Genomic DNA, 20,068 nt, shown 5'->3' with positions numbered 1-20,068 from the left:
GCATGGGATATGGGGTCAGCGGTGCCCTGTTCTCCCAGCTTTCCAACCACAGTGGTAGTACAAGGGAGGTCAGGCATGTTCAGCTCACGGCAGCACGCCCTCCCTTGCACACCATGCCGGAGCAGTCTCCCTCACTGCTGGTGGCTGGGGTCACTGGGAGTCACCCTCCAGGATGGGGAAAATCTGTGCTTGGCTGGGTGAGGTGCAGGCAGGGAGGCAATTTAGGGTGGGGAAGAAGAAGTCACCAAACTCTTTGTCTTCTCCCCAGATTGTGGTATCAGATCACTATGATGCGGTTTACTGCCATGAACTGTTCTTTCATATTGCCCAACCCTGTCTGCAGAGGGGTAGGACTTCATGGTGAGTTATGTGCATCCTCAGGCAGCCCAGGCCAAACACAAATTTTACTGCAAAGCTGCTCCTTCCATGGGAAGGTCAAAGCCTTTGAAGAGGTGTCCAAAATCTGGTTTGTTTTGTGGCTAAAGGACTTGCTGTCTGCCCTTTCTTTCCTTGCATTCCCTAAACTCAGCCAGAATCAGAAAGGCTGACTTGTGGGAAACAGCCTGATGGGAGAGGGGGACGCAACACCACGCATGTGGACATGGGCCAGTGTGCTTGAGATGCTTGCTGAAGTGGTAATTCAAAAGGACGTTAATCTAATAGGCTGCTGCTTGCTACAATGAACACAATGTCACAGTGGAAGACATCCCAGATCATAGCTTGAAGTGCATTCATTCAACTCCTGCCTGGCTTGAAGGTGTTTCAAGCTGTTGACCTTGCAAACACCTGCATCTCTGTCTCATGCATTATGCTCCCCTACACTCATGTGAATCTCATGTCAGGGAGCAGAAGAAAACTTGGCTGGAAAATGGCCAAAAGACAAACTTGCTGCTCTGATCTGGCTTTCAAAAGAAAAAAGGTATTTGGATTCAGAAATGGATAGTCATGCTGGTTTTGCTATATGCCTAAAGAGCATTTGTAGGGCAAAGGAACACGTGAAAGGAAAACAGGAGTTGTTTGCAAAAAAGAGGTACCACCTCTGTCCCCAGTCACGTGCTAAGTAGGTGCTTGACCGGTTCAGGTAATGTCCTGCTGTGTGAAAACCTTCCTGTCCCCCCACACAGTATTTTTATTTAGCTGTAATACCATAAGGTTTGATCCTTTATCTTCCAGCAGTGAATATCTATTCTGTCCTGGAAGAATGACCCTCAAGATGGGCATGGATTAAAACATAACCTAGATCAGCCTAGGGAGCTCAGCAGGTCTCTGACGTGGTGTACAGACATGTGCTGAGTACATCCTTAAAAACAGTCTCTCCTTTGAACTACAGACCTCAGCATTGTACTGGAGAAAAAAAATATCCCCACTCCTCTGCTCTGCCAGCTGAGCTATGGAGGGGACATACTGAAATAGCATCAAGAGTGGCTTCTGTTGAGCAGACCAAAGCTGGGGAGAAACCTGACACTGGGACAGAGCTGTATCTCTGTGAAGCGATGAGCTGATGCCAGCTGGGAAGCCTGAGCTGGATCTGTGCAGTGAAAGGCAAGTCGCTTCTCTATTGAACATCACTGTCCTTTCCTAATGACAGAGCTGGGGTTGTGGCAGTGGGGTTTAAAGGGAAGTGCTAAGGCCTGTTAAGGCCAGAGCAGAAATCAAATCTGTCCTCGAGTCAAAATTCCTACTGCTAAAGCTCTTCAGTTGCCTTTTCATTAAATTCTGATATGCTCGGGAGGCCACCTAGCCCTACCCCAGCTGTGCCACCTGTGTCCAGGCCTGCTGCCAAAGGACCGACTCCTCGGCTGCTAACCCAGCAAACACCTGTCCTATTCCATAAAATGCAGGAACTCGGGAGGAGCATTCGTTCCTTCCTCCCTGCTAGCAGGGTAGCGATGATCTACAAACAGGGTCCCGTGGGACACTGTGGTAGCAAAGTAAAGTGGAAAGGGTTGGGGCTGCATGTAAAAAGTGGGGGGCTGTGTTAAAACAGTGAAGCATGTGGTCGCTTACTCTCCAATAGGAAGAAGGATTCTCCTACTTTTCTAACTGGTGTGTTCTCCCATTTTTCTAACTGATTTTGTTTTATTTATATCCTTTCTTCCTTCACATCTCATTATCACTGCAGGGCATATTTGGGGATGTGGAAAAGCAACCCTGTGCCTGTTATCTGTGAAACTTGTCCCGAGCCCTGGAGAGGACCTATTTTTAGGTAGGCAGGAGTGTGGTGCTGTTTCTTCCCCACATGCAGTACTTCCTCCGTGCAGTGCTTTGGACATACTTTTATGCCTTGCCTGTGAAATGTGCATCTCTTTCTAGCAGTAATGTGTTGAGACAATGAGGGTTTGGGAACCTCTGGGCTTGTTAAGTTCAGTATGGCTCAGGGAGATGCTGGACCACAAATCTCATGTTTGTTATTCCACAGCACCAGCAGCCTGTCTTTTCAGGCTCACTGATTTTGAGACAGATAATTGTAGGGAAAATGATAAACACCTCATCTTAATCACTGTTCAGGGTCACCCTGCCTCCCTGAAGAGTAATGCCCCACCACCATTTCTCATCCTGATCTTGAGCACTGTGAGGAAACCATGGCTTTCTGTTGGGAGGGCTTTCTCTTTCCCTGTGGCCCCTAAAGCTTGGTGGCATTCAGGTCCATGCTGGCCTGCTGGCATTGCTGGAGGGCAGCAGGAAGCCACAGGACCCTCCTTCTCCCAGGCAGGCAGAAGGGAGCAGCAACCCCATGGCTTGGTGTCCTACCAGAGGCAGAGATGGTGCATGGGAGTGACTCCCTAAGTTCATCCACAGACTCTCCCTGTTTAAGGGTCTTTTAATCCAAACCTCTGAGGTTTGTCTGCTATAATTTATGTTCGTACTGCTGATGAATCTGGAAGAGAAGTTATAATCTAGGTCATCTGCACTTTTATCCCATGTTTCTGTCTTTGCTGCAAACCATAGAAGATCCTTGAGTATGGATAAGCCCAGAGAATGCTGCTTTCCAGCATGATTTAGCTCAGGTCAGTGTCTATCCCCTATTTGAAAGAAAAGGGCAGGCATCATCCCTCTGACTGGTCTTTGTAGCTTGTCCCTGAAATCCTGTGCTCCTGCACGTTTGATGTGCTCCCAGTGACTCACCCTTAGAAATACTTTGAGCTTGCCCCTGCTGCTGTGATTTTGTATGTGCAAAACGAAATTTTAAAAGATATAATTTTCTTCTGCACTGGTCCTTGGTGGGTTTTTTTGGTTGGTTTTTTTTTTCCTGGAGATCTGAAACCGTTTCTCAGGTTGTTTTTAGAAGGTCTCCAAATACTGACTGCATATGGTCTACCATCATGTATGAGGTACACAAAGACAAATATATATGTCTTGAGTTGAAAAATGTCAGTCTCAAAAGGCAACTGTTTTGGAAAGCACTTGCCTCTGTTGCAAAGGCTCTCTTTGGCTGCATAAATTGAGTCATGTACAAGGGTAGTTTTGGTATTTATCGTAGGACGTTTAGTGATCACAATAAAATCATGAAAGGCAAGATACCGTTTGCAGTTTGTACTTGTATAGGTAGGAGGACTTCATCTTATAGCTGGCTCATCAGCTTAGTAAGTTGTAGCAAATGTAGGTGAAATCCGCATTTCTGCAACATGCTGGCTGTAGGTGGGAATGCCGGTGCTCACCATCCACTGATGAGTGACTGCTCACTACAGGGTAAATGGGCACAGACAAAAGGTGAGATGGATGGAAAGCCTCCCCTTTACAAATATTTTTGGTCAAAACAACAAGCAGAGTTTGCAGGATGGGGAGAGGGGAAGCCTGCATTGTCATTTTACTCCGAGTCCCACATTTGGGTGGGCAGAAATGCAGGCAGCAGCCTCATTTTTTTTAGAATGTGTTGCTCGGGCAGCCAGAACTTCTCGCCAGAGCTGAGCAAGGCAGGGCAAAGCTGGATGGGAGACAGGTGGTGTGGCTGGGGGTCCCCCCACGCAACAGTGGTGGTTGCTCCCCTCTCTTGCCCCACAAGGGCACCCACCAGCCCAGTCCTCTTCCAGCAGCTGAGCTGTTGTGCAAAGCCCTCAAATGAGCCCTGCCGACCCCAGGAGTGCAGCAAGCTGCTGGAGGCAGCCAGGTGCGGGCAGGTGTTGATCATTTCCCAGGGGATAATAGGCAGCTGCCCACCTGCTTCAGGCAGCTGCCAGTGGAGGGGTTTGCCTGCCCCTGGGCTGGGTGGCAGGGGTGCCAGGGTGCTTTCTCAACCCCGAGAGCAGGCTGGATGTGTGGGGGGGGCAGGCCAGGGGTCACCGTCACCCCATGGACTGGGATGCTCTATGCCACCCACCATGTCCGGGTGAGGATGCCTGGGCAAGGAGCCTGGTGCTTGCAGAGTAGGCTTTGTCTCTGATGGGCTGTGGGGAGATAAGTCACATGCGGGTTCTCCTCTGGCAAGAATACGCTTTTTCTCTTTGTTTTCCAGTCATGCAAGAGAACCACAGGGCAGATTTTCTGTGACTGACACACAAGAGCTTCACAGCACTAGTACAAGATAAGAGGTTGCAGAGGGGAATTCTGTGAATGCAGAACCCAGGGATGTCATTATGGCATTGAAACCTGAACCTGAACGTCGCTCAACCTCTCCTTCCTTCTCCAAATCCCTCTCCTAAACCCACTGCTTTGCAGCCAGCCTTCCAGGCTCTCCTGGCTGTCAGTTCACAGCCCACAAGCCATTACTTGCCTGCAAAAATAGAGGAGTTAAAGGCAAGTATATCTCTAGTAATTAGTGTTCTGGTTATGTCGTCAAAGCCAGGTAACATTCCCAGGCAAGCAATACCGAAAAACATTTTCATTAAGAAATGGTATTTCTTCTTGGTAATGTCTGGCATATATCCAGACTTTCTGTCCAGGAGTGGGGTTAAGGCAGGTCCTCTTGCCCTTTGTTAGTCCCTTGAGAGATGGCTTGGTGACTCTTTGGAGGTGGACAGCTGTGTGTGCTGGTGGTCTTCCCTTGTGGGTGTGGAAGGGAAGGAAAAGGACGGTGATGGGGCTGCCAGGGAGAGACAGGAGGGTGCCGGGCTCTTTCTCAGTGCAAGTTCTTTGAAATCCAGCCTAAGCAATCCCTGCTGAAGATTACCTGCGGGACCATCCCATGGCTCCACAGCCTCTTGGGCTTTGCTCTTCCCTCCTTGCCACAGTGAGGTCATAAAATGCACGGCTTTCCAGGCACTTCTCATTGAGCCTTCACGAGCACAGCTGAACCTCTGTGTTTCTTTACCTAGTAATCACTGCTGTGGTTCCTAATACTTTGACAGAAAAACCTGTACTAATTCTTCATGTGTCTGAACTACATATTCCTGCCAGAAAAATATTTCAGCTTAGGCCTGGCTGCAGAAGGTGGTTTTGTTTTTGTTTTGTCAGCTCCTTTTTGTGGCTGTGCTGTTTATTATCTGTTCCATGTTAGCGTGCTTCAGCACACAGAAAGGAGAAAACCAGCAGTAGGCTGTCCCTCATGTTGTTGCCATCAGATGTCCTCTGCAGATGCATCAGGTGTCACGCTCAGCCTGTTAACAGAAGCCTTCAGTGGGCTACCACAGGTAAGTTAAATTCACCACCTTTACACCCCAGTGGCACATTACACCCTGAGAGGTGTCTCAGTTCATTGTCCAAAGGTCAGCATGACCCCGAAGCTTTTTTCCATGCAGTGAACAACGCCTTCCATACATCACAGTATGCAGGTGTTTCTGTGCGCTGACTTTTCTAACCTTCAGCTTTTTCTCCCAGAATTTCTCTGTTTTTGTCTGTGAAGGGAGGCAGAAGTGCATTCCTCTTTCCCATGGGGATGGCTTTCCTCATCTAATTCAGAGCCCCTTAGTAAAGGTTTTGATGCGCAAGGGCCAGCTGACTCAGAGCTAGGAGGGTAGGAATGAGGCATTGAAATTCCTCCAGATGCGAAAGTCACCTCTGACCCAGCCACGAGGGGAGGGGAAGAAGAGAAATATCTTCTGGCTGCTGCCAGGAAAGGCTCCCTGCTGGCCCTGCCAAAGCCCCAGCTGTCTCTGGCTCAGCTGCTGAAGCAGCTTCTCCTGCTCGGCTCCAGGCTGTGGTCTGCACCAGGCAGTTGAAGCAAAGGTGTGATTTCAAACGGATTTAACTAAGCTGTCACAAATTTGCCTTGAATGCAAACGTTCAGAAAAATGTATTTCTTTCTATGTGAGTGCTGGCAAATGTGTATGTTTACACAGGGGAAATTCCAGCTCGGCATGCTGCAAATGGGTGAGCATTTCACCCAAGCAACTAAAAAGCAAGCAAGGCATTGAAAATAAAGTAGCCAATAATACATTTAATTTAATGTGATTCATTGCCATTGCATGGAGAGAACAGTATTCATTTTCATGTGGAAATCAATGAAAACCTTCAGTTTTGTGTTTTCCTGAAGTACACTGTTTCCAGACTGGTGCTGCATGCAGATAAAGGGCCCTGCACTGGAGGTGGGGTCTCCCCCAGGATGTGTAGGGGACTCACTCAGCCACTCTCCAGCATATTTCAGATGTAAGCCTATACAGTCATGAGGTAGAATAAACATGAAAGCTTTCTCCAAGACACTTAACAGAGAAAGTATTATATTTATTGATAGAAAGAGAAGACAATATTCTGATTACATGTACGGTACAGTAGCAAAGTGATTTTGTACAGTACAGTAGCGAAGTGATTTTATACAGTACATGCAGGGACTTTGGCTTAAATTTGAGGATGAGATATTTATTGCTTGTACAGTTGTGTGATAAATTATTGGCAAGTAGAAGCACAGATGGCTTTCCCTTAAGATCAGGCATCGCATGCCACAAATTATCTGGGAAATTGTAATTTTAAAAATAACTCTGGAACAAGTGCCAAGCTGAGAGGGATATCAGTGTCTAATAAACAGATATAAACACAGCAGTGCCCAAAACTGAAATATATTTGAATTAAACTATGCGGAGAGAGAGCATGTACAATTAGCACCTATTCTTTAGCAGTACAAATGAAAGCTTTTCATACTGTATTTCTTCTGTTGCTCTCTCATCAGGAAATTCAAATGAAGTTTTTCATGCATATTTAAGTTGCTGTGGAGTTAATAACGAGTATTTGTGTTAGATTCTTATGTTACAACTCCTAAAAAAAAAAAAAAATCACACCAAAAGAAACTTACGCACAGTAATAGGCAGGCAATTTTTTTTAACTGTTTTTCAGGGTGGTGATGTGTTTACACCCTGAAGTGTCTGAGCTCCCCTGCAGCCATCACTCCTATTGTCTTCTCCAGCAACCACGTGTACTTCCCACCTTGGAAAGGCAAGATCCTGGAGCCTGCTGAAGCACTTGGGCCAAATTGTGCCCTGCACCTCACCAGCATGGCTGCTTGCAAAAGAGGGCACTTGTCAGCTGCAGCATGTGGCTGGGCAGAGCGGGGCAGCCCTGTGCTCTCTGCCACCATGCAGAGATAAGGGGGGAGCGGATTGTGTTTGCTTATCACTTGGCCTCCTCCTCCTTAAGGGGTGAAAGCCACCATGTGAGGGTGAGGAGAGCCAGGGCCCTGCTGGCAACCGCCCCCCCCCATCTCCCCCCCCAAACCCACCCCCCCACCCCCAGCCGTCACCTGTCCCAGCCTGTCCTCCTCTCACGCGCTTATATGGGCACGGCAGGATGGTATCTTGTGACGCCACACTGCTAAAAACAGCCCCGGCTCCCTTCGGCCCCTTGTTTAAACAATGTCCTCTGCCGGGAGCAACCCAGAGAGCCTCTGATCGCAGCACAGCCTTGGACTTATTTCAAGGGAAATTAACCCGGAAACCCCTCCGTGAGGCCGTGATCCTGAGCGTATGCCCCTGGACAAGCTAGGAATGAGCACCTCCCTGAACTACAAGTCCTTCTCCAAAGAGCAGCAGACCATGGATAACCTGGAGAAACAGCTGATTTGCCCCATCTGCTTGGAGATGTTCACCAAGCCTGTGGTCATCCTGCCCTGCCAGCACAACCTCTGCCGGAAATGTGCCAGCGACATTTTCCAGGTAGGTTTCTTCCCACAGAAAGTTCTGCGTCCTGAGCAACACTGACTGAAATGAATGGAAAAGCAGATTTTTCACACATTTTGGTTGATTGCTTTTAACAGTTGGTAAGATGGGGTGGGGGAATCATTTAAAGCAGAAGTTGAGTGTCCCCAGGGGCTAGGGCTGAGCTCAGAGCAGATTAAAGTGTCACCTGTTAGCTGCAGGGACGTGGCCGTGAGTGCGAGCTGAGGAACGAACTGGTCCCTCAGCCAGCAGTCACCAAGTGGTGGTGACTTTCCTGGGGGTGGCTTGCTGGAGCTACCTTCTCCTTGGGCATGTTGACAAACAGTTTCCTACAAGCATGGTTTTGCACTGGTGCTTTTGAAAGAGGTTTTTGTGGTTTGGCATGGCCTTACTCATCTCTCCTTGTGCTGCTTGGCAAGCGCAGGCCTCCAACCCCTACCTGCCGACCCGGGGAGGCACAACCATGGCATCGGGAGGTCGCTTTCGCTGTCCCTCCTGCAGGCACGAAGTTGTCCTTGACCGGCATGGTGTCTATGGGCTGCAGAGGAACCTGCTGGTGGAGAACATCATCGACATCTACAAGCAGGAGTCTACAAGGTAAAGAGTGAATCTGTGCCCCTCAGAGGAGGTTTGCCACAAAAGCAGACGTGGCTTAGGAGACTGGTGGCCTTTGGTCTTTCTGCTTGGCTCACGTGATGTTGATTTAGTTTTATTTCTTGGAAATGCGGAAAGGGATCGTGCTGCCATGCATGCCTATCTGTGTGCTGTGCAATGAAGTCAGCTCTTGCTGAGCACAGAAAACCATAACCAAACAGATGCTGAATTTCCCTGCTTCCACTTACAGCAGAGGATTGTGCTGTGCTGATTCACATGAGCAACACTCACCCCTGCAAGCAAAGCCCTTGAGGTCAGCATGGCTACTCACGTGAATAAGGAAAAAGTAGCTAGGTTCACATAGTTTGTTTTAAAAAGAGTTCAGTCAATTCTTACTTGTCTTTAACCTGTCTGTTCTTATGCTAAAGAAGGGAAAGAAATTTCAAATCATGGTAGAAAATCCTGAGGGACAGACAGTGCAAACAAGAAGCAGCCTGAATTTCACAGAGAAAATACCCTGCATCACAATGTCAAATTAAAACTCAATAAAAAAAATATCTTCATTCCTGTCACCTTGGGATGTGAACTCATGAAATCAAGTCTTACTTAGGACTCCCTAAAAGAGAAGGAATTGTCAGAAATAATACGTATCAGTGCTGAGGAATGGGTTAATCCTGAAAAGTGAGATTACTCCTGAATGTTTTTTGCCTTAGTTGGATGGGTAATGGATCCAGCAATAGAAAAATGTTGCATTGTATTTTGTCCTTCTCTGGGATGGGTCAGAGGAATGGTATCACCATGGGGAACTTAGTAGGGGGAAGCTAAGCCTGGCCCCAGGCCACCAAGCAAGCAGCTCTCACCCAGGGAAGCTGCCTTTTGTCACCCGCCTGGATCTGTAGGGCCGGTTTTGCATGGCAAGGTGTTTTGTACACCTGAAAGAAGGTGTAATCCTGGTCATGCTCACTGACAGTCTCCCCATCCCAACCCAACAAGGAGCTGGGTTTTGCAGGGACACTGAGATGGTATTGCTAGAGCAGCTGGACACAAACTTTCGAGCCCAGTGCCTGGATTGGCTTAGGGCATTTCTCCCCCCTTCTGGCAGAGGAGGACAGTCACCAACAAAGACAACATTTCAGAGCCCGATGGTGGCTTTGGTTATTCCTCGTTGTTTGAATCCCTTTGGGGACAGCTGTAGCTGGGCATAGGTTGGAGCTCCAAAGCATCGGAGAGCACAAAGTTGGCTTAAAATTGTCCTTTCTGCTGTCCTTTGCGCTCAGTGCCAAGGGAAGGTCAGCTACCCTTGTGTGTGTCATTGATACCCAAATATTATTTTAGTCAGGAAAAGCTTGGAGGAAATTACTCAGCAAAGCTATGGTGGTGGACTTTGCTTTCACCAAATAAGCTGGACATGTGTGACCTCATGTCTTTCTTGGTCTGGGTTTGTTTTCAGCTCACAGTTAAATTTAACTTAAAAAACAAAGAAATGCAGCTCCTTTTCCCATGTAACTTCATGGGCAAGTGGAACAAAATTCAACAGAACTGTAAGAGATTTAGTAAATTTTTTTGGAATTCCATAGAAGTAAAACACATGATGAATAAAAAGGGAGAATAGGAAAAAATACAAATATGAACATATTTTTCCTTATATATTTGTCCAGAAGGTTTATTTAGTTTGTTAAGGTGTTTAATTAACTTTTTTATATGTCCTTAGAATGAAAGTTATCCTCAGGGTTACATAGCAGCAGCAATGCATAGCAACGTTATCTAAGCTATTTGCCACTTTGTAGGCCTCAGCTCCTTATCTCTCTCCACCTAACATACCTCAGGCTTCCATGAGAGCATGAGCAAGATCAGCCATGGTTTTACCCTGTGCTGTCCCACCAAAACCAAAAAGTCAAGGGAAATCAGGCCTTCTCCAACTCTTCCTTTTGTACCAGTCTCTACTAAACTGAGGGCTGGGGCCTGTCAGAGGCACGTAAGAGGAAGGGTGAGATGTGACCTTTGCCTCCTTGTTTCTTCCCAAGACAACCCTTCAAACTGGCAGTACCTGTGATTTCTAACTAGGAGCCTCTTCCCCTCAAGTCTTCCTGTGGGTATAATTTACCATAACAGTGTGTGCCAGAATGACGCCAGCTCCCCGCTGCATTTCACATGAACTAAGGAGATTGAGGGGAATTTAGCTAGGGAGCAAGCTTTGCCTCCTGCTTGGACAAAAATAATTTATTTCAAAAATATTTTTTTTAAATTTGAGTTTTTACATGTATTAAGGAATTGTGGTTTTAAAAATAAAAGCTGGGGCAGGAGCTGGGCCATGGGGTTGGGAGGCTCTGCCCAAGCCCTCACATGCCCTCCTATTACTAAAAAACCCACCATATAGTCACATCCATTGCTCATCAAATTCCAGCTGATGGCAACGTAGCCTGTTGCCCAATTTAGACTCTATTAGCAACACAAGGAAAGAAATCTTCAAGCAGGATGTGGCTCTGACAAAGCTTTGAAGGACTGAACCCAGTGAAAATAGAGTTGGCTAAAAAATTAAACCAGTCTTTGAAAGTCTCTAGGTCACTGATTACCTGAAATATCCAAGGCTCATCAGGGTGCCTGCTGCCACCAGGAAAGGGTAGCAGCAAGAGGCTGTGGCTTCTCACAAGTTCTGGCAGCCTCTAATGAGCTCGGCCAGCTATTTCTGATCAATAGGTGTTTTGGGCTTTGTTACCAGCTGAATCCAGATCAGGGCGGGTTGAGCATTCTTTCTGCCTTGCACCTACCAGGGAGAGCCCTGGGCACAGGCAATCCCTGCAGCCCAAGCACAGACAGAGCAGTGTGTGCAGCAGCACGCACAGCAGAGACCAGGTGATGTGCTGAGAGAAGTGTGCATGGGCTCTGCGACAGGGTAGCCAGCACTGCCAGGAGCAGCTATCCCTGACACCTCAGAAGCCTCAGCTGGAGCTCCCAAGGGAAGACCTGGCTCTCCAGGATGGGCTTCAGGTATGCCTGGGGATCTCAAATGAGCTGGCCAGGCAGATGGGATCCCTGCCCACATGTTGCAGAGCAAGGGAGCTGCAGGAGAAGCGCCACAGATTTTGCAGAAAAAGAGATGAGAGAGATCACCTGGATCTTCTCCAACTCCCCATGGAGACAAAGCCCCAAGCTCACCTGTACCAATGGCTTTCCTGGGCCAAGCATTCAAGATAGTACTAGTGTTAATGGAGCTGCGAGAATCTCTATGTCAATATGAACTGTTATGATCTTCTCATTTTTCAAGCCCCATTTCTACCCTGAGTGTTGATGGGTTTTTCACTGCTTTTGGGAGAGTACATCATTGTGGTTGATTTTCAAGGACCACCTCCTCCAAGCTCAAGAATGGTCTGTCCCCACATACAGGAACTCAAACAATGGTGGCAGGATATCTGAATTGATTAACAGGGGGCTCCTGATCAAAATAAAACATTAAAATAGAAGCAAAAAGAAGGTAGACAGGTGACTCAGGAATATTTTGAGACACTGTCCAAACATGTACAGATGGGGTTCAGGAAGTCAAAGCCCACCTGGAACTGAATCTGGTGAGGGACATGAAGGCTATTAAGAAGAGCTTCTACAGGTAAATCAGCAGCAAGAGAAAAATCAGGGAAAATGTCGGTCCACTGCTAAACAGAGCCGGGGCTCCTGTGACAAAGGGCAGAGAAAAGGCCAAGTACTCAATGCCTTCTTCACCTCAGTCTTTTCTGGAAAGATCAGTCCCAGGTCCCCAAGACCAATGGGAAAGTCTAAAGCAAGGAAAACTTACCCTCGGTGGAGAGGGATCAAGTTTAGAGAACATTAAAAAGAACTGGACACCCTGATGGGAGGCACCCATGAGTGGTGAGGGAGCTGCTGATGTCATTGCAAGGCCACTCAATAATCTCTGGAAAGCTGTGATAATCAGGATAGATTGCTGAGGACTGGACTGGAAGAAAGCAAATGTTACTCCAATCTTCAAGATGTGCAGGAAGGAGAATCCAGGGAACTAAGGGCTGGTCATCCTCACACTGGTCATCCTCACACTTGTCCCTGGGAGGCTGTTCAAGCAAACCCTCCTGGAAGACGTTTTCGAACGTATGAAAGATGAAAAGGTGATTAGAAATAGTCAGCATGGATTTATGAAGGGGAAATCAGCCTGAACAACCTGGTAGCCTTATATAATGAGACAACTCAGCAAATGAGAGGAGAGCAGTGGATGTTGTTTATCTAGATTTTCAACACTGTCTCCTGTAACATCTTTATTGACAAACTGATGAAATAAGGTCTAGAGTAGACAGTGTACAGTGGACTGAAAACTGGCTGAACTGCCAGACTCAAAGGGTCATAGTGAGCAGTGTGAAGGCAGGTGGAAGCCAGTCATCAGTGATGTATGCCCAAGATTGATACTGGGGCCAATACAGTTCAATATCTTCACTAATGATCTGACTGTGCCTTACACAGTCACACAGATTCTCTCTGACCAGATGCAGGCACTAGGTGATGTGACGGTACAGGAAGGGCTACAGCTATATTAGGGTCCTCAGTAAAAACACTATCAAAGTTGGATATATTATTTCAGTAGACACTTTTTGGATTTGTAAAAATCCTAAGGAAAACATGCCTTCTAACTAAACAGCAGTTTTCCTAAGGTCTTACTTTTTCATTAATTAAAGTGTGCTCCTTTATGTGCCCAGCAACTTTGCATTTCATCACTAAATCACAGAATCACAGAATGGGTGAGATTGGATGGGAACTCTGGAGGTCATCTGGTCCAACACCACTGTTCAAGCAGGGTCACCCAGAGCTGGTTGCCCAGGAGCATGTCCAGATGGCTTTTGAGTATCTCCAAGAAAGGAGACTCCACAACCTCTCTGGGCAACCTGTACCAGTGCTCGCTCAGTCATGCTCACAGCGAAAAAACGTTTCCTGATATTGAAGGAACCTCCTCTGTTTTAACCTATGCCCATTGCCTCTGATTATGTCACCGGGCACCATTGAAAAGAGCCTGGCACCATCCTCATTACACCCTCCATTCAGGTACTTAGATACCTGAAGGTACTGAGAAGATCAAGGTCATTGTTAAGATCTCTCTGAACCTTCTCTTACCCAGGATGAAAGTCCCAGCTCCCTCAGCTTTTCTCCACAGGACAGATGCTCTAGACCCTTAATCGTCTTCAGAGTCCTTTGCTGGGCTCTTTCCAGTATGTCCATGTCTCTCTTGTACTGCTGAGCCCAGAACTGAACCCAGTACTCCAGGTGTGGCCTCACCAGTGCTGAGAATCCTCCTCTCCATAAAACATGCACAACACACTGCACATTGAGGTCCAAACCTGGCTTTAACACAAAAGAATAAGCCTGTAGCAGTCAAACACAGGCTTAGCATCTCAAAAAGCAGTCAGACAATGAGAGCACAAAGCTGTTAGGCCATTTCAGCAACCTGCTGCTTCTTTGGTCACAAGCACATCTGTGATCAATGTTTTCTTCTACTAAAGCCATACTGCCATTTTCCTATCGGCTGCTCTTTAATATCCTGTTTCAGGAGCAGCCGCCGTTTTGAACTTAGTGGTTGTATTTTGGCCTTTGCTACACCAATATAGACCCAGAGGATTGCTTCTAAAGTCAGGGAATGTTGTGCTAAAAACCTCTCCTTTTGCACAGCCTAGAAAGGAGGCTGTAGATCTGTTTACTTCTAGTCTTCTGTCGCTGTCTCCAGGGCCCCACTAGTTCAAGGAGTTCTGCCAGGTTTCTTCCAGCTCTTTGCGGCACCTTTGAAGGTTGGCTGCTTCTGGCTGAACTTGCTTGACACTGTCGCCTTTTTGCCCTGCACAATGTGTTTTTCATGCTAGCAGCACCATTCCAGTGTCAAATAACATCCTCGTAGTTTCTAGTTCTGGTCTTGTAAATATTTGCATAAAGAGCAGCTATTTCAAGCTTAATTAATCACTTTGACATTCATTGTCTGTTACTGCCTTCACATGTAGGCCCTCCCAACGGTGCACTATCACATGAATGTATTAGGGGCTGTTTGCAGTCATCTGCAAACAACGTAAAGCTTTTTTTACAATGGAGACACACCTCTTTTGACTACCATTGGAGTCCCTTATGTAAATGTGTGTTAGAAATCTGACCTGTATGACACAAGCTTCCTTCAGAAGTGTCCGTCTTGTTTTATTCCAGTATATTGTGTTATATTGCAGACTACAGATTTTCATTATGATCCCTTTAAATTCCAGTGCCCTCTTGAAATTAAAAAATATGAATGCATGAGACATTTTGTTTGTTGCTTGATCTTTCTTTAAATGCATCTAATTGATCACATTCCATTCCTTTCAGAAGAGAAAACCTGTACTTTGTTATTAAAAAGTAAACACCATGTCCACTCTACCAAACTGTATGGAAAAATTCTACTGTAACGTAATCTAAGATAAGGACTTTTTCATACATTTTAAAACCTGAATAGAATGACTCCTTACTACAGAGCTCTGTAGAACGGCTTTTAATAAAATATTTCCATGTAATTCTATTAAATTCTGTAGTTTTGGAAAATATTTTCTAATGATAAAAAGATATATTTCTATGATGCCACTGCCCCACTTGCTACAGGTAAGTCATAGTTCTCCTTCCAAACGGTAGCAGAAGGGGATAATGGCTTACATTGGAAATATTTAATGTTGCTACAGTAGGAGTGTGTAGGAGTAAAAAAAAACATAGTAGGAATAAAAAAAACAATCTACTGACCCTGTCATCTGGCACCACATCCTCACCAGTCATGTGCTTGCCACAGATGTGCTCAGGGTGCTAAGCCTGAAGTGTGGGCTCAGAAAAGCATCAGCCTGCCTATGCGGACTGGATCAGAGCTTTCACTTACACCAGGAATGTCACTTAAGTAACTGTCTCATTTAAAGGAAGCTACAACTAAATTAGTTCCTAAAATAGCAGGGATTGACTTGTGTGTGTATGGCTAAGTCATTTTGGTGAAGATATCAGGACCGAACTACAGTCTAGTGATAGCTCCTGGCTTTGCATAGGAGAGGAGCGCTTCTTGTGCAACCCATGCTTTTTGTGGTAGGTGCAATCAAGTCATCTACTGTTAAAAAGTCTGACACTGTGCAAGCTACACACATGCCACCCAGCTAAAGTTAATTCATGTGAGACCTTGTTTTGGTTGCTGGCCTAGTGTCAAAGCCATAAAGACCTCGTCCTGTTTGATATTGACAGTCCTGACTTGGGCCTCACAAAGCTCGTCAGCAGAGATACAGAGTTAAGGGCATAAAGGTCCATCAATACCTACAACTCTTGCTTCAAATTAGGCCCCTGCATAAGAGCTTGGCTACATTAAAGCCAGGTGCCTCAGTGGTGAACCTGAAAGAAATTACATATGTTTCCTATTTCAGACAGATGTTAGATAACATGCTAATTAAAGCACACAAGTAGCCTGAGATGAATCTTAGTGAGGTTATTTACATTTTAAAATATGAGCAAGAGTTCAGTCACACTGCTAGCTGGAATCCCCATATGAAGTCATGTTGCTATACTGTCTTCACACCCTGTTGTGTCAGGACACTAAGTGGTGCCGCTGTCTATTTAGTCACTCTTTGGCAGGTTTAAGTCTGTGCTGCGTATTCAGGTCAGCCACGGACACTGCTATACGAACGTGCTGTATTTCACGCTGATACCCTACATGTTGTCATCAGGAACCCATGAGCACCAAGTCTGTTTTAAAAACTCATTTTCTTTTGCAGGCCTGAAAGGAAGTGTGACCAGCCAATGTGCGAAGAGCACGAAGATGAGAGAATTAATATCTATTGTTTGAACTGTGAAATGCCCACCTGCTCCTTGTGCAAAGTCTTTGGTGCCCACAAAGACTGTCAAGTCGCTCCTCTTACAAACGTTTACCAGCAACAGAAGGTAAATATTTTTTGTTTTTCATGGTCTTCCCAGCAACGGACAGGACCATCAGCAGGAGAGTATTCCCATGGGCTTCCTGCAGGTTTCCAAAGGGGCCTGGGGTGCCTTTGCCATTCCTGCGTGTGAGTGAAAGGCCCACATGAATCTGTAGGAACTGTTTAGAAACATGGGAAAATAAATTTATGAGAGATCACACAGAGACCTATTACAGAGAACAGAACTATTACCCAATTTTTGTTAGTATAGTGAGTAAATATTTTAGATGATTTGATGTGAAGCTGAGGATCTCTCTTTTGAGGTTCCTAATCTCCTTTTTTTCAGTACTTTTAGGTCAGAAAAACAAATGTGATTTTCAACACATGAAATGGAAAGACAACAGATCATTACAAATCAAATAGTTATCTATCAGACACTTTTGCTTTTAAGCATCCCATTTTTAAGAAAAGTTAAGTGAAAAACCTCCTCTTCCAAGTGAATGCAGGAATATTCAATAGCTGGCAGCACAGGATGTACCTAACATCCTCTGCCCTTGCTGTCACCAGTAAAAGACTTGTTTATTTTTAATACAGTATTAATTTAAAGCCTGACTCACTGGGTTATCCTCCTGAGATAAACAGCTCATTTTTCTGGAGGGCCCCAGTGGGGCAAGCAATCAGACAGGCCAAGTTTGCAATCCCAGCCTCCAACGTTGTCACACAGATGCTTGTGTGTGGAAACTACAAATGAGAAGTCGCTTTAGGAAAGTGGTTACAAACATCCTTTTCAATCAGAAAAGGAGGGAGAAGGGGGAGAATTTTCTTGCACTGAATCCATGCCCCTCCATCACTCCCTTTGCATGGAGATTTGTAAGCAGTGATTTCCTTCCCAGAGGACCTTGGAAAGGGGATGTCACACCCAAGACTGGAGGTGTAACCTGGAGGCTGCAGGATGCGTGCTTCAAAGAATCCTTTACAAAGCTGTGGAGGCCACAGACATGGTTGCTTCTGTCACTACAGCAGTGTGCCAAGGGCACCTCGCCCTCCCCAGCACCCTCACCAAGTTCCCTAGGGACTAGCTTCTCTGTCTCTCATCTTCTAAGGATACCTCACAGTCATGCCCATTCCCACACTCAGGCTGTTCCCTTCTTCCACTCATTTCTCTCATGGCAATGGCTCAGCCTCCATCTTCTCCTTTTCTCCCTTTCCCTCTCACCACAGCCCCAGCCCCACTGCCCTCACTCCAGGAGCTCTGCAGTGCCCTGGTACCTCCAGGTCCATGGGCCACCTCTTCCCCATTCCAAGGCCAAAAGCTACAGTCCTCAGGGAAATATCACAGTGGCATGGCTAGACCCAGACACTAAAAAAAAAATCCTCCAGAGATAGTGTCTTTTCTCTCAAGAAATCCAAAGTGAATATTTTGGGGCTATTGAAACAGCACTTCAGACAAAAGCACCTAGAAAAGCCTCCTAGAGCAAAGTGTTTCCTCCTTTCCAAACTACCGTTTCTTCTCCATTAAAAGTTTCAAAAATGTCAGTGTTGTCATAGTGTTTTGGGAGAAGAAACAAATGCTAAAGTACTAGCAAGCAGGTGGTTTGGGGACAGGTAAAGCTCCGATTCTCCTTGGTTCTGGTGGAAAGAAGAGCTAATACCCTGGTACGGCTCATTCACCTCCTGCTCCTCACTGTTAGATGTGCCACCCTGAAAGTGGGATGGTGTCTAACACTAACACCCTCCTGCTTACTCTCTCATTACGTCTAGTCCGAGCTGAGTGATGGCATTGCAGTCCTGGTGGGGAGCAATGACAGAGTGCAAGGGATAGTCACACAGCTGGAGGAGACCTGCAAGACAGTTGAGGTAGGTACCACCTCTTTCAATGCAGTTATTTCAGTGTGAAGTCGCATCTTTGGACTGCTGGTAATAATCATTCTTTAACAGACCTCACTTTACCCAAATGCATTCCTACATCATTTAGCGCTAAACCATTACCTGTGGCTTTGTACAATATCAGCTGTACAGCCTCAACCAAAGAATATGTCCTGCTTGGCACCGTGCCTCTAACATTGGCCATGTGGTTGAGAACAAAGAGTAAGGATAACCCGTGTCAGCACATCTTGCTAAGCATTCTTAGTAACATAGGATATCACTGAAATTAAAGCAAATCCAACAAAATGCCATCAACTCCCAGCTCATTTAACATCTAAGATCAGGTTCTAGAGCTGTAAAAGACCAGTACTTGTCTAAAGCCTGACTGGTCCTGTGTGCAGAGCCTTAGTCTCAGCCACAGCGTAGCCACAGTGCAGCTCCCAGGTATGTCAGCGAGCTCTGTATTTGGTTGTTTTGCCTTGTGCACAAGAAGTAATTTTTTAATGTACTTATGTTGTCCTTTAAGGAGTCTTGTTTGGTGCTTACTGGATTGTCTGGTAAAGTTCTTGCTCTGACAAAGCTGGTATTAGTTTTGTGGCATTCGATAGCAGAAGTGGCTTTCGTTTCTTTCAAGAGGCTTGTACCAGCAAAGCAAATATAAATACCATCTCTGACCAATTTGAACCTCACAGAGCAATAGGCTGAAAGGAGCTCATATGAATTGATTTTATGATCAGAGTTTGATGAAGCATCTAGTGAAGGAGTCGCATCCCTTTCAGCCCAATTAGAATTATATTGACCCTTCAGAGCCGGAGCAGAAAAGAGAAACAGCACAGAAAAAGACATTAATCCAAGATGTATATATTCTAATTGGTAAGGAAAATTGATTCCACAGTCTACGTACACAATTGCCTAAGGCTCCTATTTCCTCAGAGCAAGAAAAAGCAGAAAATGTCCAAATTTGGCTTAAAGAACATAAAACCATTATCCCAAGTAAATGAGAGAGCATGTTAGTAGCAGTCAGAACTTTGTAGTCAGGAAGCCTTCACATTGCAATGATGAAATTGGCTGCTATCAGGGCTTTGCAGACAGAAACAAGCCTTTCAAGTAGGTTAACTGCAGAAATTTGAATGATACAAAAGCAAAAGCTTCTACTCATTTAAGTTGAACTAGCTGAACCAGAAACAAAACTTCAAACGTCTAGTCTGAAGTATGAAGAAAACATTGTGCTAAAAATACCTTCACAAATACAACGGTTTCTGAAACTAGCTTGCTTCCTCAGTCATCCACTCAGTTTAAAGTCCAACCTTTAAACTCAAAAGCCAAAGAAAGTGCAGCCATTTTACCTTCAGATGTTTTAATGGGCTTTTCACCTTTTAAGTCAAAGAATGCAGAAAATAGATCTTAGACCATACCTTGGCACTTCCATGTTACATTTCAAGCAATTTGACACATTTCCTACCATTCAAGAGCTTTGTATGAATTGGCATCAGTTTGTCCTTGAAGATGAAAAGCTGCAGCTGGAGCTGAGAAATGTGCACACATGGAAATAACACTTATAACCTAGGATGGTCTCTTCTCTCTGCTTAACACTTTGCAGAGAACAATAAATATCTGCTTTAGTAGAAAATAACATGATCGTTTTCCTTTGAGCTGGAATAAACAATAGCCTACAGTTCTAAATGTAGCTATTGCTCCTATCCA

At 45.7% G+C, this 20,068-nt stretch overlaps 1 protein-coding gene across 2 annotated transcripts in view; it reads left to right on the top strand.

The window, feature by feature from the left end:
* Positions 1 to 7,652: 7,652 nt before the first annotated feature.
* The window catches only part of TRIM55 (tripartite motif containing 55), a 39,857-nt gene continuing 27,441 nt past the window's right edge, over positions 7,653 to 20,068 (top strand). For both annotated transcript variants that reach the window (XM_055706258.1, XM_055706257.1), the window contains exons 1-4: positions 7,653 to 8,018; positions 8,446 to 8,618; positions 16,358 to 16,523; positions 18,260 to 18,355. In XM_055706258.1, the coding sequence (XP_055562233.1) occupies positions 7,830 to 8,018; positions 8,446 to 8,618; positions 16,358 to 16,523; positions 18,260 to 18,355 (624 nt within the window). In that variant the 5' untranslated portion in view covers positions 7,653 to 7,829. The remainder of the gene's footprint in view (positions 8,019 to 8,445; positions 8,619 to 16,357; positions 16,524 to 18,259; positions 18,356 to 20,068) is intronic.

The sequence above is a fragment of the Falco cherrug genome, chromosome 3 (genome assembly GCF_023634085.1).
Source record: "Falco cherrug isolate bFalChe1 chromosome 3, bFalChe1.pri, whole genome shotgun sequence".
NCBI classification, from domain to species: Eukaryota; Metazoa; Chordata; class Aves; order Falconiformes; family Falconidae; genus Falco; species Falco cherrug.
The sequence above is the reverse complement of the archived record's forward strand: the minus strand, read 5'-3'. Positions and strand labels throughout refer to the sequence as shown.